The sequence below is a fragment of the Camelina sativa genome, chromosome 6 (genome assembly GCF_030686135.1).
Source record: "Camelina sativa cultivar CO46 ecotype springtype chromosome 6, ASM3068613v1".
Lineage (NCBI taxonomy): Eukaryota > Viridiplantae > Streptophyta > Magnoliopsida > Brassicales > Brassicaceae > Camelina > Camelina sativa.
Window position 1 is genome coordinate 22,135,748 of NC_141885.1, and position 23,983 is coordinate 22,159,730.

At 36.8% G+C, this 23,983-nt stretch overlaps 4 protein-coding genes across 9 annotated transcripts; 1 reads left to right on the forward strand and 3 right to left on the reverse strand.

Annotated features, from left to right (window-relative positions):
* On the reverse strand, positions 1 to 12,749 carry LOC104792224 (187-kDa microtubule-associated protein AIR9). 4 transcript variants are annotated; one of them, XM_010518321.3, is made up of 38 exons: positions 12,424 to 12,749; positions 11,060 to 11,815; positions 10,876 to 10,947; positions 10,623 to 10,688; positions 10,463 to 10,534; positions 10,310 to 10,375; positions 10,121 to 10,183; positions 9,965 to 10,030; positions 9,574 to 9,673; positions 9,169 to 9,270; positions 8,649 to 8,881; positions 8,456 to 8,570; positions 8,248 to 8,368; positions 7,949 to 8,124; positions 7,454 to 7,589; positions 7,167 to 7,267; positions 7,011 to 7,058; positions 6,558 to 6,742; positions 6,362 to 6,479; positions 5,594 to 5,721; positions 5,225 to 5,396; positions 4,832 to 4,950; positions 4,447 to 4,615; positions 4,250 to 4,334; positions 4,096 to 4,169; positions 3,882 to 4,001; positions 3,532 to 3,727; positions 3,321 to 3,442; positions 2,876 to 3,080; positions 2,512 to 2,585; positions 2,271 to 2,409; positions 1,782 to 1,963; positions 1,539 to 1,694; positions 1,245 to 1,376; positions 996 to 1,054; positions 835 to 867; positions 616 to 747; positions 1 to 531 (listed from the first exon to the last, which is right to left on the reverse strand). In XM_010518321.3, the coding sequence occupies exons 2-38, from the start codon at positions 11,810 to 11,812 to the stop codon at positions 355 to 357; spliced, it is 5,067 nt and encodes a 1,688-aa protein (XP_010516623.2). In that variant the 5' UTR covers positions 11,813 to 11,815; positions 12,424 to 12,749; the 3' UTR covers positions 1 to 354. The 4 variants fall into 4 exon arrangements, with proteins under 4 accessions (XP_010516623.2, XP_087309799.1, XP_010516621.2 ...); XM_087453673.1 differs by having other exon boundaries at positions 11,060 to 11,891; XM_010518319.3 differs by having other exon boundaries at positions 11,060 to 11,871; positions 12,424 to 12,746.
* Positions 12,750 to 14,030: 1,281 nt separating this feature from the next.
* On the forward strand, positions 14,031 to 15,648 carry LOC104792225 (accelerated cell death 11). The gene is made up of 4 exons (XM_010518322.2): positions 14,031 to 14,416; positions 14,636 to 14,808; positions 15,025 to 15,173; positions 15,402 to 15,648. Exons 1-4 carry the CDS (start codon positions 14,225 to 14,227, stop codon positions 15,506 to 15,508), a joined length of 621 nt encoding a protein of 206 aa, XP_010516624.1. The 5' UTR covers positions 14,031 to 14,224; the 3' UTR covers positions 15,509 to 15,648.
* A 109-nt stretch (positions 15,649 to 15,757) lies between these two features.
* On the reverse strand, positions 15,758 to 17,396 carry LOC104792226 (non-classical arabinogalactan protein 31-like). The gene is made up of 2 exons (XM_010518323.3): positions 16,977 to 17,396; positions 15,758 to 16,267 (listed from the first exon to the last, which is right to left on the reverse strand). Exons 1-2 carry the CDS (start codon positions 17,191 to 17,193, stop codon positions 15,957 to 15,959), a joined length of 528 nt encoding a protein of 175 aa, XP_010516625.1. The 5' UTR covers positions 17,194 to 17,396; the 3' UTR covers positions 15,758 to 15,956.
* A 1,160-nt stretch (positions 17,397 to 18,556) lies between these two features.
* On the reverse strand, positions 18,557 to 23,739 carry LOC104792228 (homeobox-leucine zipper protein ATHB-14). Of its 3 annotated transcripts, none has more exons than XM_087453675.1 (17): positions 22,955 to 23,739; positions 22,275 to 22,434; positions 22,048 to 22,163; positions 21,872 to 21,962; positions 21,685 to 21,780; positions 21,394 to 21,591; positions 21,160 to 21,315; positions 21,000 to 21,074; positions 20,806 to 20,882; positions 20,532 to 20,721; positions 20,252 to 20,440; positions 20,084 to 20,164; positions 19,858 to 19,998; positions 19,461 to 19,774; positions 19,252 to 19,372; positions 19,013 to 19,162; positions 18,557 to 18,929 (listed from the first exon to the last, which is right to left on the reverse strand). In XM_087453675.1, exons 1-17 carry the CDS (start codon positions 23,170 to 23,172, stop codon positions 18,783 to 18,785), a joined length of 2,520 nt encoding a protein of 839 aa, XP_087309801.1. In that variant the 5' UTR covers positions 23,173 to 23,739; the 3' UTR covers positions 18,557 to 18,782. The 3 variants fall into 3 exon arrangements, with proteins under 3 accessions (XP_087309801.1, XP_010516626.1, XP_087309800.1); XM_010518324.3 differs by having other exon boundaries at positions 20,806 to 20,912; positions 22,955 to 23,606; XM_087453674.1 differs by having other exon boundaries at positions 20,806 to 20,912; positions 21,160 to 21,591; positions 22,955 to 23,547.
* Positions 23,740 to 23,983: the final 244 nt, after the last annotated feature.

The window sequence follows — 23,983 nt, forward strand, 5'->3', positions numbered from 1 at the left end:
AAGACAAATGATGTATGCATTTACAGTCAATATTTTTTAGTCTTTAACAAGAACAAACAAAACATTTAAAAAAAAAACAAACTTAAAAAAATGAGTACTGTATATGCAATTCAGGTGAAGTTGGGTTTGTAATAGTACTTCAAAAACCTGATTAAAATTTGATTTTAAAACCTGTTTGGTACAAAATGCAGCTTTGACTTTCCAAGGCAAATACTCTCTTTACCAATACGGTTATACCACAACATATTGGAACGATGAAAGCACCAAAACAGAGAGACAATTCTATCAGCAAAGGGTATGAGATTTCGAATGGCACACAGAAAGAAACTTGCAATCACTCTTTTATATATCACTTCAAGTATCGATCTTGAGTAGAGAATTGAGTGAAGTGCTGTTGAATCGCTGAGCAAAGCCGCGAATGACAAGCACTATAACATCACGGAGATGGCGCGAATGTACGACCATGTCTACTTCATTTTCACTATCCACAACAATCCTTAGCCTTCTCTGATCATTACGAAATGTCTCTACCTGTTTTGATGCAAAATGATATATTTTTTAAGACAATTTTTTGAAGACTTAACAGTGAATGTGGTCACAATCAGAAACACTTACATGGAAAGGAGGAACATAGCTTCCACGAGCTTCAGTAGTTGCAAAAGACGTCTTTGAACCTGGTTTCACAACCTTTATTCTCTTCCTGTTCATTTCAAGCATTCGTCTTTCGAGATTTCCCTCTCCCAAAATCTATATCATTACCGTTTCACCCTTTTAGAAATCCCAATTAGATGAACAAAGAATCAACTGTAACACTCTAAATTATGAACTACATACCTTTTTTGGATAAGGGTCCTTGTCGCACAACACCTGATTCCAAAAGATCATAAGAAGGAAACGAATAAATTAGGAAAATAAATTTTATCATATCTTGCTATAACAAAATAAAGAACATAAAGGAAAGTGAAGCCAAAAAACCAAAACAGAGTTAATCTTACCTCAAACTTCACTACCCCAGTTTCTAATTTCTGCTTCACTTCCTTATAAAGATCAAGTTCTGCAAATTCATCATTACCGTGAATACCATTGAAACAAAAAAAAGGTGGAAGATGCAACAGCGATCCTCACGTATGCAAAGTTAAGGTCATATTTAAAGACATGGTGACTATAGTTAGTACATTCACATAACAACAAACAACGACGAGAATATTCATGACAATGATGATTATGATTATGGAAGAACTTACCAACAGCAACAGGCTCTGTAGATGCAGAAACTGGATGGCCTTCGACACCATCTTCACGTATGGGTGTATATACAACGACCAGTCTGTATCCAACATCATCTACATTAGCTTCATACATCCTTCCTGTCTCACCTACAAAATTAAACGAAATGAATCAAATCCCTGCATGAAAATGGTTGAAACTGTTTTCCAGGTACTTTGATACATGAGATCCATGAATTGAGACTCTTACAAGAAATGCTAGCAATACTAGTATTCATGAAGGAAATAACAATGTGATCCAGTTTTGTCTACCTGGAATTGAGATGAGATCAGGGCTTCCAACCATTGATCTAAGCCATTGGATTTTACTCTTTCCCTCTGTACCACCAAAATAATTGCCTCGAACAGCATATAAGTTAGTATGAAATCCTTGTCCTTCAATCTCTAGCTTCTCTATCCTAGGAAAACCTGAAGTAGACAGTAAGTTGGTCACATCTTAACCTTGTCAGAGATATTGGTAAACAAGATGCAATGGTAACTGGAATGCATACAAACCTGGTGCTATTGGATCAGTCTCGGCATATGCTAGTTCACTAGACCTACCAAACACATCATGTACAACACATTCACATTTAAGACATCTGCCAATATCCTCAAACTGCACCTTGTATGAACACGAAATATCTGAAGAGAGAGCCTCATACGATATCTTATCCCCTGATTCCAGTGAGCGGAACCTGCACAACCCTTGTTATGTGAGAATAAATCATAAACAATTTCTGAGAAGATTTTTCAGGCATCATTTATTTTTTTTTAAGCTAATTATAGTTGAAAAGCAAGTTGCCAAAAAAAGAAAGCAAATTGGCCAAGGATATCAGATACAAAGTTCAACACATGAAAACAACGTTTTCTATACAATTGGCATCAAGCCAAAATCTGAAACATGTTACCCTGAATCTAAAAATATCAATAGTACCAGTAAATCTCAAAATGTCTCATGCAAATATTTAGCCAGGGATTAAAGGTCAGCTGAGAGCAATATACCATTCGTATTGAATATCTCTTTTGTACTTGCTCCAAACAAGTTGTTGAATTTCAGTCTTTGGGATCACTTGGACGGCTGTGAGGACGTCACCCTGTACAGCCTTTCCAGTGAAAGCAAGCATTTCTACTTTTGGAACCTCTGTATTTGTGATCAAGAGTGTTAACATTGTGTTGCAAAGAGAACCCACAAAGAAAACTGGAAACAAAGAAGGAAAACATAACACAACAACAAAATGAAAACCTGGGAGGATAATTTCAGTTGGCTCAGACATCTTTAGCTCTCCCACAACAGAATCTGAACGAACTGGTGTGTACCTGCAAAATAAGTTGAAAAAGTACTGAGATTCAAGTTCGCATACAAAATTCAAAAACGATCATGGAGCTAGGGATCACTATCAGTACTTCGAAAACAAGAGAAATTAAAATCTACGAATTGGTTCCATTATTACCATTGCCAGTTATTTTGAAAAATTTAAGGGTTCAGACACGTTAACACAGTTTCTTTCACGAATGGAAGATGAAACTAAATCATTCAAAAGTGTAAATCAAAACAGCCATCTGAAGTAATAATCAAAGCTGCAAGAAGAAATGGCTTAGAAACATACCCGAACAAAATCCGGCAATTATAGTCTGACTCAGTCACCTCATACGTTTTGGAGTTAGCCCCATCGATAAGATCAACGGTTCCATTATTATCTCTGTACCAACTGAATACACTTGCACCTTCATGGCCACCAAAGTACTCTCCTTCTCCAGAATAAGCATCCGAAAAGAGTTTCTTCACACGAACATTAGATACCTCTGGATCAGCTGCAACACCATTCACTTTATTCCGTCAGAAACATATATTTTTACGGATCAGCTCTATGGAATAAAAAGATTGGCAAAAATGAAAGTTGGTACTTAAGGAAAAGCTTATATCATGAAAGTAATAATTGCATAACAAACTAGATTGTTGTTGACAACGAATATTCAGGTATTGGTAACTAAAATATTCTATCTGATTAGGGGAAAAATAGGAATGATAACAAAAAGTGACAGTATCTGCACCTGGGGCAACAGAAGAGTTTGTTATTGAAACAACTGGCTTTCCACTTCTCCCATCTACGCGAGTAGGAATCCAGTACAAGACTAGATAAGCCCCCACATCTTCAAGTGATGGAGTATATTTTCTGCACGAGAAACAGATCATTCATACTTATCGAAACACACAAACTATGAAAGAGAATTTGAATGCTGTTGGGAAATTTATGGCTCTTACAGCGTTCTACAACAAGCAACAACCTCTTCACCGGCATAGGATATTTCCGTGAGTGCAGATCCATGCAACTTGACCTTAGTTCTATACCAGATGTACTCGCCAACACCTTCATGACCCCCAAAGTAAGTTTTACGAGGCACAATCTCTTGTTTCTCACAGCAGTCAGGAACTAAAAGCTCCAACCCCAAAGGATTTGCTGTTTACAAAGGAAAAATTGAAGGATCCAAGATAAGTAAATTTAGAAACTAGTGTATAAACTCAAGATACAGGGTATTCTTTAGCTTAAATGGACATTCTGCAGAAACTAAGTACGGGATTGACATTCTTTCAACTCTGGAAAGACAGCTCACCTGGAGCAATGCCATCAGACCTGATACTCCTTGGACTCCCTTCTATTCCATCTTCACGGACAGGAGCGTAGATAAGTTCAATGCTTTCCCCGACATCATCCAGTGACAAATCCAAAAACTCTGTTCAGGGATCATAATGATTAATCTGAAGCAGATTTTTTAAGGGGACAGCAAGGAATCTGAACAGAAAGGTATAAAATGGATAAAAACTTACCATCACTACTCAATATTTCCTTAACACCATTACTTTTCACCCTAACCCATTGAAGATAGCAGTTTCCCTTTATCCTGCGTTGCAAATGTCAATTTAGTTGCAGAGTTTTCCATCTACCAATCAAATAAATCTCAAGCAACTTTATAAAGTGTACCCTCCAGTATATGAAGCAACAAAGCTCAAGCGTTGCCCTTCAATCATTGATCCAAGAAACTCTAGTGACTGACAATTTGGATGGCCTGCAGAGAAATCAATTAAAAGATAAAATATCTTACTTACACTGCTCGTTCATGGAAATTAGTACCACTTTAGATACTGCGAAGCTTGGAAAAAGGGAAGAGAGAATTATACCAGCTACAATTGGTCCAGCTAGTTCAGAAATAACCGTGGGTCCACGAGCCCAGTCATTTCTCACGGGTTCATAAGAAACCGAAATGAAGAAACCAATATCATCTACTGACAGCATATAAGAAGAAGTAGTAGCACTCCTTATTTCGCATGGAGTACCATCGGAATTAGTCTGCAAGAAAATTCATATCTTTCAAAACAACTGAAGGCATTCCAATTCCATGCAGATTTATCAACAATAAAAGGAACAAAAGTGTTGCTTTTGTGTTCTCAAATATTGAAATAATACACATAGGTCTATGAGATGCATATAGAAACCTACCAAAAAATAAGACCAGTCTTCTCAATATCATAATTTTGAAAATTTGGTAAATTTGAAGTTTAATACCCGGAACCACCGGAAAACTGATGCTCCTTCTTCACCACCCCAATATTCTACTTCTGCAGATAGCATTGTTCCTTCAACAGTAGTTCCAACAACATGAAGAGATACCGCTCTTGGATTTCCTAATGACCAGCAAAACCACATAGAATAAGCAAAATTTTATGGCTAAAGTTGCTGTGCAATAAACAGTGAAATATTAGTAGGAAGATAAAGGATAAAAAAGAATTCATGTTTATGTTGGTTGCATGTTTACTCTACATAATCTGTGATTCTCAGTATTTAGTTATTTGTAGGATTTACGCATCTAGATCATACTCTACTCGCATTCGAAAAGTTTACTAAACTAGTTTTTCCATGATCATCTTATAACATGGAAACAACAAGACAATGCATTACCTGGTCGAACACGTTCCTGGCACATGCAAGTTCTTGCCTCACCCACAATACCGTCATCCCTTACAGGAATACATTGAAATGAAATGAATTTACCAATAGCTTCTTTAGTAGTCGTATACTGAAGAAGCCCCGAGGCTTTAGGTATCAATGTACCCGGGAGATCATTTTCAGCCTGCGTTCGAAGGAGTGAGCAATCAGATGCGATCAAGTTTCCTGAAGGCTGAAGCCCACAGTCAAAAAAATTTTAACAACTAATAATTTACTTCAAATATAGTTTTTTCTTTTCTTTCTTGAATTATAGTTTCATCTAAAAAAAAAAAAAAAAAAAAAAAACACGATACCATGCATAGAAGAACAAGAAGAACATACCTTATGATAATGCCATTCGTATTTGCTTTCACCTTCATGCCCTCCTATGTATCCATATGATGCTGTCAATATTCCACCCTCGATATTGTCTCCGGTAATTGACAAGAAATTTAAGCTAGGGGGAAGGGCTGCCAGTTGTTAAAATCAAAATAATTAGCACTGAATCAGTATAGGTACAAAAACATGGCCATTCCAAATCAAAGACAATAAAATTGATCACCTAAAGACAAAACCAGAGCAGGTCAATAGTTGGAACTAGATAGGTATGATTAAATGTCGAGAGAAAATCATTCAGGAACTGGGATAAATGTATGAATTGAATGCGGCAAGAGTAAAATATAGTCATCACTCGTGAATAAAAATAAATCAACAATCTAATAAACTCAAACTCAATGATAGTAACCAATAAAAATATTCCACACAGCAAATTGAGACAATTTTTCTGGGAGATGTCTATTGTACAGTTATCCCCTTTCACAGCTCATTTGACTTCCATTGATTCTACAACCTTTTCTCATGCTTATCAACTTACTGCACAGTAATGAAATCAAAAGGAAATATGTGTACGTAACAAAAAGAAGATTACAGCAAAAACCACAACACAAAATACCCAAAACAAGGAGAGCATTCAGAACATCTTTTAGCATGCCAGGAAGAATATGGATATATCGTAGGACCACGAGAAGTAGAACTTTTTCGGGTTTATAAGATACGCCACATCAAAGAATGTAGATGCAAGAGTAAATATATTTATATGATTTAACTTACTCTCAACTGCTCTTTCAGATAGTACATATACTGATTCACCGCATTCACCATCAGATGTCATTGGAGTATACTTCGCAACTATGTAATAGCCCACTGCCCCCAAGGGTATACGAAATGACTGAGGAAAAAACGTTGAGATGGAACATTAAAAAATGTCTTACAAAACTTTTCTGATGAGTATTATGCATTAGCCTACCTTTGCCACTTTTGATGTGCTCAATTCTTCAAGAGAATTGCCTCCTTCCAGGATAGAACAACTTGATTTGAACCATTGCACTTTGCTTGAACCTTCAGTTCCTCCAGTAACAGTACCTGTTACAGTGACCTTACTATTCTCCCTCAAGTCACCAACTATCCTAGCATCCGTTACTTTTGGGGGTGCTGTAGTTTCAGTAAAAAAAAACAAAAAAAAACAAAATGAGCGAAAAAGGATGAGAAACAGTCCAGACAATCCGAACAGGCAGTTCTAATGAATGAATTATAATAACAAATTATCAGCGCTATCACCAACATATAGCACATTTCATGCCCAATAACGAGCACTAATAGACGCTAGTTCACAACAGTCAATTGTTAAAGCAAGAAGAATCCAAGCGAAATGAATCAGTATCCTTGGGAAACATCTTCATCCATAAAAAAAGAAATCTACCTGGCTTGACAACAGTGGATAAAGTTGACACAGATTTCCCCTCTAGCCCTGAAATATTCTAGAATACGTCAGAATTCTCTACGGCCTAACCCTCTATAATTTGAGGCTTTTCTCTAAGTAAGAACCTGAGGGAAAAGAAACGGAAAGAAAACAAACCCTCAAAATTTGCAGGTATGTACACAAAAGTGACATGTGTGCCAACATCTTCCTGTGTCAATGTATACTCAGATGTTCCAGCCGATATCAACAAGAGTTCTCTGTAATAAAACCTACCTTAGCAAGAGTGGTACAATTTTGAAACTGGCATAGGAACTTGTAGAATGCTTTAAGCAAAAAATTATCAAGAACAATGATAAATGAAGTCGACATACTGTAGTGAACACATTCAGACATTCATATTTGAAACTGATGGGCAAAAAATAAATATCTACATGCATAGTTACCCTGTTTCCTTGTTCTTTCGCAACCATTCGAACTTGCTAGGACCTTCCTTGCCACCAAAATAATCTCCAATCCCCTTTAGAACGCAGCCTTCAACAGCATCTCCAGTAATTCGAACATTACTTACAGATGGAGGAGCTGCCACCAGGATTTAAAGTTAGTACCCTCAGATCCAGGAAATTTAAAAGACTGTGGCATTAGTCATTTAAAAGATGACAATTAATGAAATATACAAATAACAACCACTATACTACATCAGTTTTAGCATGCAAGTGAATCAATCTGGAAACAGTAAGGCTGGAATATACCCTAATCCATAGATAAATAAGATTATTGCATGCAGAAATAGCTACGGACTACGGTGAAGAATTCAGCAATGATGCAACCCTAGAGACCTTTAACCGTTAGTCAACAAGATGAAAGCAAAGCAACACATATTATGCGAAGGTTGTGACAAAGGAAAAAGACACTATCTATGTAGAAGCTTTTTCTTCCACCTGCTTTTACAAACTCTGTGTACTTGTACTGAGGCTCTCCTCTTGCGCCTCCTTCTGTCACTGGTGTGTACATGAAAACCATACTTGATCCCACATCGTCTAAAGATAACCTATATTCCACATCTTCAGCTCCATCGATCACCACAGGGCTCCCGTTCCACTTTCTCCTCAGCCAACTGGTTAAACATGAAAAGAAATCACACCTATATGGTTACTAATCATAATTTTTTCAAGAAATTGGAATACACAAAACTAGAAGCTGGATACAACAAAAAAAGAAAGCAGTAAACATGATCAACCTGGTAATACACTTTCCGGGTGTCCCACCACACCATGCGACCACTGCTTGACCCTTGATAATATTTCCCTCAACTAGTTCCCCGTGTAGTTCAAGGTTCACAACTTTTGGTATTCCCTTTCCTGCACAGCACTTCAATGTTAAATTCTAGAGGACACCAGTTGATGGAAAACGTCCATATGGCCTATTGTATAACTAAAGAAGAATACCTCGCTGAACTGGTGAAGATATGGCAAATATGGATGGATATTCAGTCTCTCCCATAACAGGAGTACATTCTATCTTTAGAATTTTACCAATGTCTCCACGTTTTGGCCAATAGACCTATTGTAAATTAGAAAAAGAATAAGAAACAGATACTTTAAACACACATAAAAAAGAAAGTATGACAAGGTAAATTACCTCCTTGGTTGCATCAAGAATAGGAACGAAATTAGAAAGAGATCTGTCCGCGGCAAACCATTGAAATTTCAGGGCTAATTCGTGATCTGTAGCAGTAGGACTTTCCTGAACAAGACCAAAGTGACATTGACAGGGAGCTTCTTCGGAAGGCCGGTCAACATATGCTTCTTTAACAAGATAACCAGAAGGTAATGTGTCCTTCCACCTCTCAACTAAGAAGCGGAATGTCGACTCTGTTCACAAGAAGTTGTATAAATATAATTATTAAAAAAGTTATTAGATACAAATATGGAACTTGGGAGTTGAGTCAGTGGCACATAAAATCAACTAGCAATTACGTAAATAGAAACAAACACCTTATTTAAGAAACCTCGTAAACAATGGAAGAAATGAGAATGCCGATTTATTTAAACCAACCATCCAAGTGTGACCATTGGTAACGAACAAAAATCAAGGTAGAGGAACATCAAGCCACAATGAAAGACTATGAAATTCTGAGATGTGAGAAGTGATTTTATACCTCCTGCCAGATCAGACTTGCAGAACTCCCAACCTTCTCTGAGGCAGAGGGCTGTTTGTGGAGGATAACGCTTTGCAATTGCCACTTCCTCACGAGAGAGATCTACAGAAAAAATTTAAGCTTATCATGGACCACAGTGACTTAGATAAAAGCCTAGGTACATCCCAAGAAAGAGCTTCTGAATACTTCTAATGTATTAGTAATTCACTTCATTCCTAGATGTAACGTCGCAACAGCTCCTACCTTTTCTTAAATGCTATTGGCTAGACTTCACCGTCAGAATAATAATTACTTGGAAGTCCATATGATGAGTGAAAATTTAGATATGCTAATCATCTTTCTAATGAACCAATCAGCCAAAAGTAAACTACAGCACTTAGTTCTACGAGGTCTACAAAAGAGTACCTCGGTCATTGAATTTCTTCAAGGTAGGACCTATGAGTAGTATAGATGCCGCTTCCAAATGAGAAATCTTCAGCAATGGATTTTCCTCAACTCGCAGATGCTGTAAAGGGAAACACACAAAATAATATTACAAACTACATTTTTTGTATTTTGAATTGAATAAATGGAACGCCATTTCTGTATTAAAAGGGTCAAATTCCGTTATCCAAAAAATCAGTACTCAAACTGAACCATTGGTTCAGAGGAGAAAATGATGGTTTTTCAATCTTTTATACTAGGTATTGTGTGCCATTGATGTGTTACTAAAAAAGCAGTGCATGCGGCCAACTAATCAGCCAAATTAAGAAAATGGGAGAAGCAAAATATATATTTGGGAACATAAAGATTGAACCTCAAGAACTGGTAGATATGGGAAGTCCTTCAGAGTTGTTATCTTGTTCTTACTTGCTGCTAGTACCTGAGAAAAAATATCTTTATGAGATATCTAAAAACTATGATTCCAAATAATGTACTGTACACAACCTCAATTCTAAAACAGAAAATGTACCTGAAGCCGGGGCTGGCTTGCCATGGCAAGTGATTTTAATTTATTTTGAGCAACCGAGAGAAACTAGCATGGGAACAAGAAAGGTAATAGTCGGAAAAAGTCAGGGGTAATCTACGAGAGAGATATGAGAAATAAAACTTGATAGCAATCATTTGGCACATAATTGGAACAAGAGGCTATGATGCTCACCTCTAGGTTAGGAAGTTGAGGAAGACTAGCAAGTGAAGTTATCTGATTTCCAGCAAGATAAAGTTGCTGCCAAGTAATATAAGATAGAAATTCTCATCAGATATCACTCGTGAAGGGAAGAACCAAGGACAGAATGGGAAAAAAAAAAGAAACCTGCAGCATTTTGCAATTCTCAAGTGGTTCAAATCCAGGCCCGTTGAAATCATTAAAACTCAAATCGAGAACCTGAGATTAACATACGAAACCAGATCACAGCTGGTGTGAGCATATATTTGTTGAAAACCGAGAACCCTGAGGAAACGAATTTACTGACCTTGACTCGATTCAATATCTCAATACCTTCCAGCGCAGATAGAAGATTGTCTCTAAGATAGACAAACTGGTAAGAAACAAATTCGAGTAAAATAAAATAAGTTGATTGAATGATGTACAAACTTCTAATATCAGGAACTCACTAAGAAAATTCAAGTTCTGCCATGTGGAATATAAATAACTACAACTCCCTACTTGTATTCAAATCCAAGATTGGCATATCTACATGAACATCACTGCAGCAAAGCGTTTACCTCTAAGTTTGGCGACAAGTGTAGCCCACCAGAGGTTAAACTGCGAATCCTGTGACCTCTGAGATCCAATCTCTTAAACAATTACAGACATCCATTAATCAATAACCACACAAAAGAAAGGAAGGATTAAAGAAGCTGTTTGTATGAAAATCTAGCAAGTACAAAGAGGAAAGTGAATTCATACCATATCATCGCCAGCTTTAACCTCCACCTTGGGAAGAATGATGAGCCGTGAATCGCGGCTATCAGGAGTTGCTGTTTTCTTACGTCCAGAGAAGTTGGAACTCCGGTCTAGAGGAGTTGACAGTGTCTTTGATCTTATACCGCCAGAAACAGAAGGCGATGTTCCAGCTGAGGGAGAAGAATTTCTAGAAACTGTCCTCCCACTTGTAAGTGTAGAATTTGCTCTTCCACTAGTGGTCCTGCTGCCACTACTGTCAAGCGATGAAGATGGAGCTCTTTTTGAAGACACAGAGACACTCATGGCTGGTCTAGAAGGAGACTCTGGCTTACTTAAACTAAACCCAGTAGACTTTGTTGAACTCCGAGTAGATACAGTCTTGGCAGAAAGGGTAGACGCAGAGCTCCTCCTCAAATCTGGAAGTGACCGCCTTACAAGATCACCACGTGAGGCAGTAGTAGTAGTATTCACTTGTTTAGGCAAAACCTTAGATGCACCAACAGTTACTCCTCCAGTGCTATTTCTCCTGATTGTGACAGGCGTAGAACCCGAGACCCTAAGAGAAGAAGACGCGGTTGGCTTGATCAAATTCGAACTAATGATGACTGGTTTCTTTTTAGTAGCAGCAGCAGCAGGTCGACTTGACACTGCAGAAACAATCTCCGGACTTTTGCTTCCATTAGCAGTAGTTGCTGCATGGTCCTTTAGAGTTGTTTCAACAGTTTCTTCCTCAGCCTTAGCTGCTACTTCCTCCATTGACTGAGAGTGTTTGTGAAATCAATCCAAACTTAAAATAGCAAAAACAAAAGAAAAACCTGGAAAAATGAAGAAGAGACTGCTGCATGATCAATCAAATCATTATAAACAAATAAAGAAAACTTTATTCATAACACCAAAATCTCTCAAAACTTAATTGATAAAAGAGACATTCAAATGACCAAATGGCCCACGCACATTGACATTGTTGTTGTGGAATCAAACGCACGCGGATGGATGAATACAATTACTCTCTTACTTTATTGGGTCCTCTCTCTCTCTCTCGTAGCAGCACAGGATTATTATTTATTAAATAAAATTAAGTACAGAGGACTCTTAGTAGATTGTCTCCATTCAAGAACAAAGACAAACGTTACAGTTTCTGGCTTCTTTCAGCTACAACACTGTCGGTTACCTTCTACAAATTTTTTAGTCATTTTTCGTGAACAAACCAATCCATAAAAAAAAAGCAACATTTCTAAATTGAAAAAAAAAAAAACAAAAATTGAAACATTTTTGTGATGAGAAATTGAGAACAGTAGAAGAAACTACAGAAAGTTAATTATTAAAAAAAAAAAAAAATCGAATAAGAGGGAGAAAAAAAAACTTACAGAACTAAAAAAGAAGTCAAGAGTTAGCAGTAAAATCAGAAACCCATTATAACCGTTCCGCAACAACTCAGGCGAGAATCCCGGCGACGATTCCGGCCGTCGGGAACGTTTTTAAAACAGAGCAAACACGGCGGAAACAGATAAAATGGAGATCGAGATGAAGCAGAGAATCGAAACTAGAGATTATTTCATTTGTTGTAAGGTTTTTTTTTTTTTTTTGAGAGAGTGGGGGGGGGGGGAATCAAAATAGAGAGAAGGAAATAGCTGGAGAGAGAGGTTGGAGAAAAGAAAGTTAAAGAACAGTCTAACAACAGTGTGTGTGTGTTAGCGGAAAAAGGAAGTGTTTTTAACAAAACTCCAAAATATACACCCCTATATTATACCTTTTTCATGTTTTTACCCCTCTTATTTAATAAACTTCTATCCAAGTACCCTACATTTTTAAATCCAAGTCAAAATGATTTGTACGAAACCGGACGTATAATGTATACTAGTGTGTTTTTTCCACGGACTGTTATAATAAATAAAGGTTCGGTGTTGTACAAATTAATGGTTCCACTCTGATTTGACCTGTATCTTTTCTAGTTTTACTCGGTGAAACAGACTGATCAAAGTAAAAGACAGTTGTGGATAACTACAATAGTACAGGGACTATAATGAAAAAGTATCCTTTTTCTTTTTTATTTAGAAGGAAAAAGAGAGGAATAATTTTAAAATTTTAGAGAAAAGTTTGAAATTAGGGAAATAAAAATTGGCGGAAACCGTAAAAGCGGAGTAAATGGCAAGTGGACGTTTTATCGGAAACTGATGAAAATTTTAATTGTTTTTATCGACTCCTTGCTTAAATGCTTTGCCTCAAATTGTGTTATACTTTATCCTAAATAAATCAATTATTACTCCTGAATAGTATTTCTTCAATTAATTTTAAAATAAGCTCCACCTAAGATTCAATTAATGTCACTATCTTTTATACTTATAAGTGTAATCAAAATAATTGCATCCGCCATTCCGTCTACCCGAATTATCAATATATAAACCATTTAATATAATTATCTATCTCCCCCCCTCTACCCATATAATTTTGATTCTCACCTTTTTTTATTAATGAAAAGAATTGGAAAAAAAAAAAAAAAAAAGACAGAGTGGAACATAAATAAAAGTTTGGAAAACCAGACATTTGTTGATGATGATGATGATCTTTTAGTTAAAAGTAATCTACAGTAGCCATGTATCCCTACAAATCTTCCCCAATGAAAGCTTCATATCTCTTGATTCTTAAACAGTCAGTTATTCATAATTCATCATTATACACAACCCAACTATATCCTTATCTTTTTACAGTTTTTATAACATGAATTAGTACTATTTTTATTTTATAATTTGTCCATCTCATAATAGAAAATATTTTAAGAATTTTTTTTATACTATGAAATGTATTCAAATTTCTATACAATATTAATTTAATAGTTTTGCATACATAAACATTTGGTTTATTGTTTGACCAAAAAAAACATTGGGTTTATTTGCCCACATATACTTAAACGCAGCGTTTATTCATTTTATACAGACGATGTGAGGGATAATATTATCCAGAAGAAGGATATCTATGATCCGAACGCCAAACGTCTACAACAAAACTGATCAGCGAATCTCTCTCTCATCCTTCTTTGCAGCCAAAAAAGTAGATTCCGCGGCAAATCACAAAATCTCAATCGACAAAGAAGATCACACCAGCAAAAAAAAAAATCGTAATCACGATCAGAAGAAGAGAGAGATAGAGAAGGAGGAGAAGAGATCTTCAATGGCGGATTCAAACGCAGATAGGCCGCTGAGAAAAATCTCGACAGCTTTCAAGGAACTAGCGGTCGCCGTGAATTCGCAGAGTCCGGAAGTTCCCGTGGCGCAGTTCTCTCACGCCTGCTCTCTTGTCTCGCCTCTCTTCGGTTGCCTTGGGATAGCTTTCAAGTTTGCGGAGATGGACTATGTTGCCAAGGTATTGGCTTCTCCGATTAAGTTGGAGACTTAGTTAGTAGTAGAGAATCGTAATGATTTGTGTAGATAGGTTTGTAGTTATGTTCCCCTTCAGCATGTACTGAGAGATTTTGGAATTGATTAGCGAATTTTCATTTTTTGAAGTATTTGGAATTTTATCTTCTGCATTTGCTAAAAATTTGATGGGTGTTTGTTAATTTTGGGGTTCGGTGATTTATAGGTGGATGATCTTGTGAGGGCGTCGAGTTCGATATCAACGTTAGTGGTAATGATGGACAAAGATATTGAGGCAAACTGTGTCAGGAAAGCTGGTAGTCATACTAGAAACCTTTTGAGGGTTAAGCGTGGTCTTGACATGGTCAGGGTTCTCTTTGAACAGATCATCGCTTCCGAGTAAGTCTCTCTTCTCGACTCTCTCTTTTTTCAGTTTTCTGAATAAGTTTGCATTATCTTGATATGTGTATTAAACTTGATCACCTGAGCCAGCTTGTATAGGCTGGTGTGATTTGAATAAGGACATTGAAGTAAAAGAAAAATGGAGTCTTGTTGTATTTTTTTTTTGATTCAAGATCAGAAGATTTTATACATGTATGTTGATATCATTTGCAGAGGGGATAACTCCTTGAAGGATCCAGCATCTAAGTCTTATGCTCAAGTGTTTGCTCCTCACCATGGATGGGCTATACGGAAAGCTGTTTCTCTAGGGATGTACGCTCTTCCCACTAGGGCTCACCTACTTAATATGCTCAAAGAGGATGGTGAGTTCATCAACTCGTTTATACTCTCGTTCCCACTCTTTGTACTTATATAAGTACATATATGTGTCAGATTAACTAGTAGTTCAAGTAGTCAGGTTTAGCTACATTTTGAACTTTCCCATACCATCTATGTTTGAGATTTCATAAATCGAGTTTCTTCTTCGTTATGTTCTGAAGGCTGTGATTCGCTGACGATTTTTTTTTTCATTTATTTGTGAATCTTTACAGAGGCGGCGGCTAAGATACATATGCAGAGCTATGTCAATTCATCGGCACCATTAATCACATATCTTGATAATCTATTCCTCTCCAAGCAACTCGGTATTGATTGGTGAAGAGCCTGCTTAAAGACTTATAATTATTATCCCTCTTTAGACAAAAAAATAACATGTATGTTCTCATCAATCCATGTAATGTCATAACAACAGCGACGAAATACACTATGAATAAATTGATTATGTCCTTAATCTAACAATTTATCTCTCGTATTAATAAGACACTTCCAAGTTCCAATGTGATCATGTATTATTGTCAACGTGCAGATCAATATCTAACTATGTAAGCAATATTGTAACAGAACTAAATCATTACAACCCCACGCAAAGTTTTACTAGTAACAAACTCATGAAATTTATCATACACACTAAAAAACATCAAAATGTCCACACACACATAGTTGAGGAACGTATCAAAAACAAACAAGGCAGCACGCTTAGATCACTAGTGACCCATCATTACAAATCAAACACAACGAAATACATAAAAAACGAAATTTTCGAGTCATCAACGAGTGCAGGCCGGCTCAAACGCTAAGGGGCCGACAGAGAAGAGAACATAGTCGTGTTCACCGATGTTGATTGTTTTAGAAGGTTTAAGCATAGCACCGGTGGTTCCATTGTTGAGCTGTGACGGGACGGTGCATGTCATCGTTTCAGTCGTGGGTCCGGGATTCGTCGGCCAAGCCCGGCACGTGTGGAAAGCGTAGGTGGTGAGTTTTTTGGGAGCTAACATGAAGAAGTATCCGTTTTTGTCTGTTTTTGTCTCCATTGTCACACCTCTCTTTGTGTTGTTGCATGCAAGCTTTACGGTCGCTCCTATAATTGAAACAGTTTCATTGATTTCAAAACAATAATACATATATAAAAGCTATTCAATAATATCATATGGAAATTTAGTACTATCTCGTTAAATAAAAACAGCATAGAAAAATTATAACTAGAAAATAATAGTAACAAAATGGAGACAAAAATTACAAAAGATAATTTTTTGCATGAACGCCAGGTGGCGTGAGAGACTCGAGGAATGTGAAATGCAGAAGAGTTTTTTTGTTTTTGTTTTTTTTAACATGAATTCATTTGCGTAAATCTCAAAATACATTTTTACTGAATATAGAACATGCATGCCAACACTTTGAAAATACAAATACCCCAACCTAATTAATCTACCAACGTTCTTTCATTCAGAAATCAATCTAACATGCATCATCAGCTAAACGAGATTTTGACCTAAGTTTAGACTATTTTTTGGGGGGGGGAATAAACAGTAATTCATCTCAATTTTTGCAGCCATCAAGTAGATAGAGAGAATATATCTTCTGCGAGACCGTAATGCATGCAGATATCTCAATTTATTTTAGCTACGTAAATTTATTTTAGAAGAAGAAAATTAACTCGCTACATGACATATGAAGATTAAATTTCATGGAAAAGTAAACATGCAACAAACAGTAACCAAAAAAACAATTAAAAAAAATAAAGACAAGATCGGTCAAGATAATTGAAAGAAATCGGAAAATATAAGGACCTTGGACAGGAGATGCATCCAAGAGAGTATCGACGCCGGAATACTTGCAAGATTTGCAATAAACCATGCCTTCAACTGCAACAAGTCTCCGGTTCATCTTAGCCGGCGACGAGGATGGACTCACAGGAGAAGTAGATGAGACTTCATTAGTGTGGATGAAGGTCAAGGAGAAAGAGAGGAGTAGAAGATATTTGAGAGCTTTTATTACTAAACCCATTTTTGTTATTTGTTAAAATGGAAGAGAGAGAAATGAGAATTCTCATCACAGGCCATATTTAAAGCACTAATGAAAAGGCCAAGGTCTAATTCTTATTATTGGTGATACTGATAAAGTGATAGCCGTTTCTCACATTAATACGAAGAAATCAGACTTATGCTCTTTTTTCTTAACAGTTTTTTATATATTATACAGTCTTTAACAAAAAAAAAGGTAACATATTATTCATATATATTAATACAATGGTATGTGCAAAAAGACATTTATTCGCGTGGCCTTAATTTTTTTCTAAAGGTGATGGAGAGAAGAGACTACAAAGCTTGACGTCGTTGACGATGTCGGCGCCACATGTAATATTACCATCAGAAACTTGGTGATGCCTCATGCCTTCGAAAATTTTAGTGAGATGGGGAAGAAATTTGTATATTGCTCCGTGATGCATGCACCTACTATGCATCTCTAAAATATATGAGAAACAAAAGTATGATTTATAAACTTATGGTTTTAACGATATAAATAATTAAAAGCAATATGCATTTCTTGACCATAAACTTATTTCCTTCAATAATGGAAATGTTATCGCGATTCGCGACCGTTTTACCAAAATAGTCACTTCACCGTGTTCCAAACTGTCTATTTTCCAACAATTTTGGTCGCTTTCTCAGTAGAGTACAAAAGCATTAAAAACATTTTCATTGAAGTAGACAACTACTGAGAAAAAACGTTAATAGGTTTCTCTGCCTATAAGTTAAAAGAGTGGGAGGCATAATCATCATTTACTTTTCTTATGATAGATAAGATTTCAAATATACGTTTTAAGTCGTGATAGATTCATTTATTGTGAAGATTCATGCAAATCTAATCTTTAAATTTGTTTGCAGTCCTATTAACGGCTTCCACAACTAGAACCTATTTTCAAATTGGACCACCTTCCATTATGCAAAACAATAATACACAAATCTACCATAATAACTTATCAATAATTCATATATTTTTCTTTTATTATAATTATTGATATACATATTACTCCAAAAATTACAACCTATCTCACTCATTTACCTTTTTTTACATTTCAAATTTTCATTGAAAGGAAACTGCATAAACTTAAGATAATTTCTCAATTTATATATTACTCAATATCCAAATGTTTCCCCTGATATGATACAAAACTTAATATAATTTCTTGTCCAACTATATATATATAAACTTAATATAATTTCTCAATTGATATACATATATATAACTCAGCCGATCTTTTTCTTCATAATTTTTATTTTTGCAACATACTATGAGAATTCAATAGGTTATATATCTGCTGCAACGAAAATGTTCATGCAAAGGTAAGAACATTTCGAAAGCAAACTAGCACAACAAAATAAGACTTCATAACATTAACATAATAATATCTTCTGCCATAACATAGGAACGAAAGAACAACCCATAAAGGATCATACATTAGTCATATTACATATTAGTCCTTGAATTTCAAAATACTTTTGGAGCATGGTGGCAACCTAAGTTTAATATCTTACATAAATAACCTTCCTCCCAAGGTGAAAATGGAGTGATCCGGTCTTCTTATTAATTCTTCAAACGAACGACCAATTCCCGAACATGAAAGCTAAGCAGTGGTTTGATTCATCGTCTTCTAGAACTTTCCACACCGTTGCCTGCTCGTAAGACACCATCCTTCCCATGCTTGATGCACATACTCCCGCCGGAAGATGAGCATAGCCCTGTCAAACAAAATCAAGATTCAGAGTTAAACATCGATTTTCCACGAACATGGCAAAAGGTTTCCCAAGGAAAAGACAAAAACCTGTTGCATGATCTTGGGGAACTCAGAGCAAAGAGCTTTACGACCAGATTCATTGAGAGTCTTGTCTAGCATTATGTCTTGAAGGGCTACAAGAGTAGTTTCCAGCATGTCTAAACCAGTTTGGTTTGCAAATGTGAAAACCGGTGAAGCCTGCAGAAGAGAGTGTCACTTGTCTCAAAAAATGCGAAACATGTCTCAGTCACTAATGAGAAATCTGAATCTGAGCCCTAGTCACTTACGTTTGTTTTGAGGGAGCAGCACAAGATTGCATCAGTGTGATTCCAGAGCTGATGGAGCAACGTGTCACCACTGGTTCGAGAATCAGAGCCAAAGACAAAGAGATCTGCACCAGTGTGAAGGCTACAAAACCAAAAAGAAAAGAAGAGAGTGTCAGATAAATGATACACAGATTATGTAAACAAAAACTTCCTAGATCGCTAATAAGTACCTGTAACTCCGTGAGATCCAACGGACCAGAGTGAGAGCTTCAGGGGAAGTGGGAACAGAGATTGGACTGATACTGGAACCAGGACGAGGAGCAATGGCTAAAGAAACCCTCTGGATCGATCCTACTATGCTCCTCACATACTGACGTGCCATTGAAGCAACATTGTCTCTTGAATGGTTATCAAATGTATACTGGAATGCTATGGTTATCACCGACCTAAAGTTACAGCCATTTGGGTCGGCTTCACCTGCTTGACGTGTGGATCCTTCTAAAGCCGAGGCTAAATCCAGTGTACGGTTTGCAGATGCACCGTTCTATAAGAAAGTGAAAATCTATTAGAATACTGCATCAAGAATAATATATATATTGATCTTTAAATGGCTTTTAGATATATTACCGGAGTTGATTTATGTTCAAGAGGTATGACACGGAAACCAGAAGGAAGCAAAGGTGCATCATCAGCAAATGATTCGTCTATTGGGGCAAAGACAAGCTGTGCACAACCTCCTACCACATTTTCATCAACACCACTACAAAGCTGCAAAAGAATCAAAGGGTCAAAACATATGAACAAGAGAACCAACGAACTGAGAAACTTTGGATGTGAAACAATGAAGTAAAACCTGTAGCAAATACATATCCCGAGCTAAACCCATGTCTTCAGGTGAGTAAGCGTGACCTTCAAGTCTAACCACCTCAAGAGACTGAAACAAGTAATTCAAGAAATGTTTGAGGATTGTAAAAACGTATCTAGAGAGAAGAGAAAGTGAAGCTGTTCTATTCTTTAGTACCTCTTCATGTTCAACTGTCTGGGCCAGGGGAAGAATGACTTGATTACTTGGGAACCCACCAGCTCTAGCGCAAGGAACAGCAAACGGACTTGCTCTAAGCGATGCAGCAGCATAAGCATCCACACCATAATCAGCCCATTCAGAGCGGTGTTCTCTAAGGAACCGAATCAGCACAGCAGGAGGAACATTCTTGATGAAAGAAAGAGATGCAAGTGTTAGTTGGAGAAAGACTGGCACAGAAGATAAGATTTTTCCACTATCAAATCCTTACGATATGTACCTGAAGCAACATAGATGCCTTGGCACAAAGCACGCCACTACCAAAGCTCGGAAGGAAGGAACTACCATACTGAGCACCACCGAACTTCCCAGGGGACAAGTTTATCATAACAGTAATATCCTCTGCGCCATCACTACCCATTGGCGTCCATCCATCGTCCACAAAACCATTAACAGCATCATTGAAACCGCTGGAGTCCATCCATTTAAACAATTAGAATAATGCAAAATGAACACTTGGCAATAAGGCTATTCATGTCAAAGAAGATACTTACCGACAGAGTCTTTGACTGAAGGTTCTTAAAACTGCAGGTTGACGCCCTCCACCATACTGAACTTCTCCACTTGTCTCCTGTGCAATTTGTCTCACATGTCTCAGAGCCTGAATTAGAATCCAAACATAAGAAACAGCAGTATCCCATGTTGTCCGTGTCATTATACACTAAGAAACAAGGTTAGTTGAACTTACAGCGACAGTCATTTTCTGAGCAAGAATCTTGGAAGATTCATAGAGAGGCCTCATGACTTCAGGGACACTCCAGGCCTAACAAATACCAGAAAAACAGAGTCATGAACATATTATAAAGAGAGAGCTGATATGTTAAGAACCAATTTGAGTTGTCACTTACATCCAAATCAACATGATCAACAATGTGGAGAATGGAGCCACCACCCTCACAAGGACGGATAAGAAACCCGCTTGGTCGCATTTCAGCTCTCACAAAGCTTGAAGAAGGTGGTCCAGTGGGGCCACCAGTTGCAGAAGTAAGAGACCTCTCACATACCTGAAGACAGTGAGTGAAGACAACATGAAGTAGTATTAAAATAGAAACCACAAAACAGATCCAAGACCAAGAACTCACCACATAGCTTCCATCTTCTAAACAAGTACTATATCTAAGCGTCCAAAAGTCACGAGCAGCTGCCAATGTTGTCGGAGCATACATCTGCGTGTAAATAAGCTCGATAGTCCCACCGTTTCCAGCAGGTATCACACTCAGAGTATCCACACATCGACAATCACGGAGCCAAGATGGACGATCTTTGAGGATTTCAGCGACCTATATGTTATTTAAAAAAAAAAATCAAGATTATATATTTCTCCTGATCACAAACACAAGCCATAGAAGAATGAAACAAAATCACACATATACCTTCATGGGTTCTAAACTCACGAGGCCGCAGGCACGTGCTGCAATTCCACTGCAGTTGCGGGAAATAGCGACGATGCCAATAGAATCCGGACCAGGCTACACCAGCAAAAGAAGGTTCAGTCAATAACCATTAAAAAAATCCATCTTTAAGACATGAGATTATACAACTTGAGGAGTTTTTTTGTACCTTCATCCCAATCATCTGCACCCAGTCAACAGCAGTTCCTGTAGCCTTGGAAAGGAACTCTGCTAGGGCCTCCTCTGCTATAGAAAGGAGACTAAACAACAACAAAAAAAAACATATAAGTTGTCACATGAATTCAACAAGATGAGGGACATAACAAGCAGAGAAAAAAAGCTCACCCAGCTGGGTTGTTAGCATCTCGTTGGAGATGCTGAGGATTTGGGTTTTGCTGTTGATGTTGCTGACCACTCACGACCACAGACTCACAGCTGTTGTCTGTGGTCGTCCCAGAAGCCTGCATTCCAAAAAAGGTAACAACTTGTAAACAAAATGATTCAAAATAGAATAATAATAATATATCACACAGATACTAATAGAATAGAGAAATAAAAAATGAAGACTTTACAGTGTGAAGTTGATGTTTCATGTGGCCATTCTCATAGACCAAGTGGGAAACTTGCTTCTGCAAACGATCATTCTCTTCCATCAAGAGTTTGTTCATAGCATTGAGTTTTCTGTTCACTGTTTGAAGACGAGCAGCTTCTTTCCTCTGCTTCTCTCGACATCTTAAAATCAAAGAGAAGCTTTCAATAAACCAACAACAACAAAAAACAAAAAAAAGCCAAATGTGTATGTATGATGTGAATAAATATGTTAGTGGATGAACAGAGAGACAGACACCATTTGGCTTTATAAACACATCCAATGATATAAAGAAGGAAAAGATAATGTAAATTTTTTACCATTTATCATTATCATATTCTCTGTTCTGTAACATATTTAAGCTTTTGACAGAAATAAATGTAAAGAGGAGAACGCATTCAAAGACAATTTGATTAGCTGTCCCTTTCTTGAATCTAGATTTTTTTTTTTCAACTGTATATGTGTCAAACCGTAAACAAAAATTGAGAGATTTGTAAGACATGGATCTGCAATAAAATCTGAAACATAATGATCACTACTAAAATCCAGAAAAAAAAGAACTACCCAAAGATTACTAACTAACTAAGCAGTGAGAAAAAATAATAATAATCGTTTTGGTAATATTAAAGAAATAAGAAGAAGAAGAAGATGAATTTATTTCACCTGCGGTTCTGAAACCAAACTTTGATCTGTTTAGGCTCGATGTTGGAGAGGATGGGACATTCTCGTATGAGTTGCTGTCTTCTCAGAGAGCTGGGCTTAGGGCACTCAGTGTAAACTCTCTCAAGAGCTTCCACTTGTTCCGGCGTGTACCTCACATACTTGCCGGAATCTAACCCTTTATCCGGCGACTCTCTGTTCATCGTGTGGACCATCATCATAGCTCAAAATCTAAAGTAAAGAACTTGAAGAAGAAAGGAAAAAAAAAGGAAGAAACTTTCAAAATGGGGTGAAAAATTCGAGAAATACTAGGTTTTTAATGTTGTTGTAGTTGCTGGGTTCTTTTCAAGGGTAGGCTCTCTGAGTAGAGAGAGCCTCCACTCACGTTCATGAGATAATGGTGGTGAGAAAGAAAAAAAAAAAAATAGCAGTTTGGGGGAAAGAAAAAAGAAAATAAAAAAAGAAAGTTTAAATTTTTATTCCTTTCGGTTTATTTGTTCTTTGTTATAAGCGCAGCGCAAGACAGAAAACGCCATAGAGAGACAATGGCTGAGAGAGGAAGGAGAAGAAGAGAAGAAGATAAGAGGAGGAGGAGCAAGTTAAAAGGAAGCAAAGTAAGGGTCTTTATCATCTCTAGACGCCAATCTCGAGATCCTTTTAAGACATGGTCCAACCCAAAATATTAAAAAAAAAAAAAATCTGTAAAAATAAATTACCTTTTGTTTTTTTGTGTGGCGCGCGATAGAAGACACAAGATAAAGGAAGATAAAATATACTACTAACGAAGCAAAAAGTAAAAAATAAGCCAGGTGGGTTGAATTTTATAAAAGCTTTTACTTTTAGGGTTCTCTACTGCAAGAATTTTTTTTTAAAATTAAAAGACTTTTTACAGAACAATTTAGTTACATAATGATGCAATGGAGTTTTTGAATAAAAGATGTTGTTATTTACAAAATCAACTACTAATTACTACAGTAAAATACAAGAGTACATACTAAATTTTATTATTTAATACAGTAAAATATATTCTTG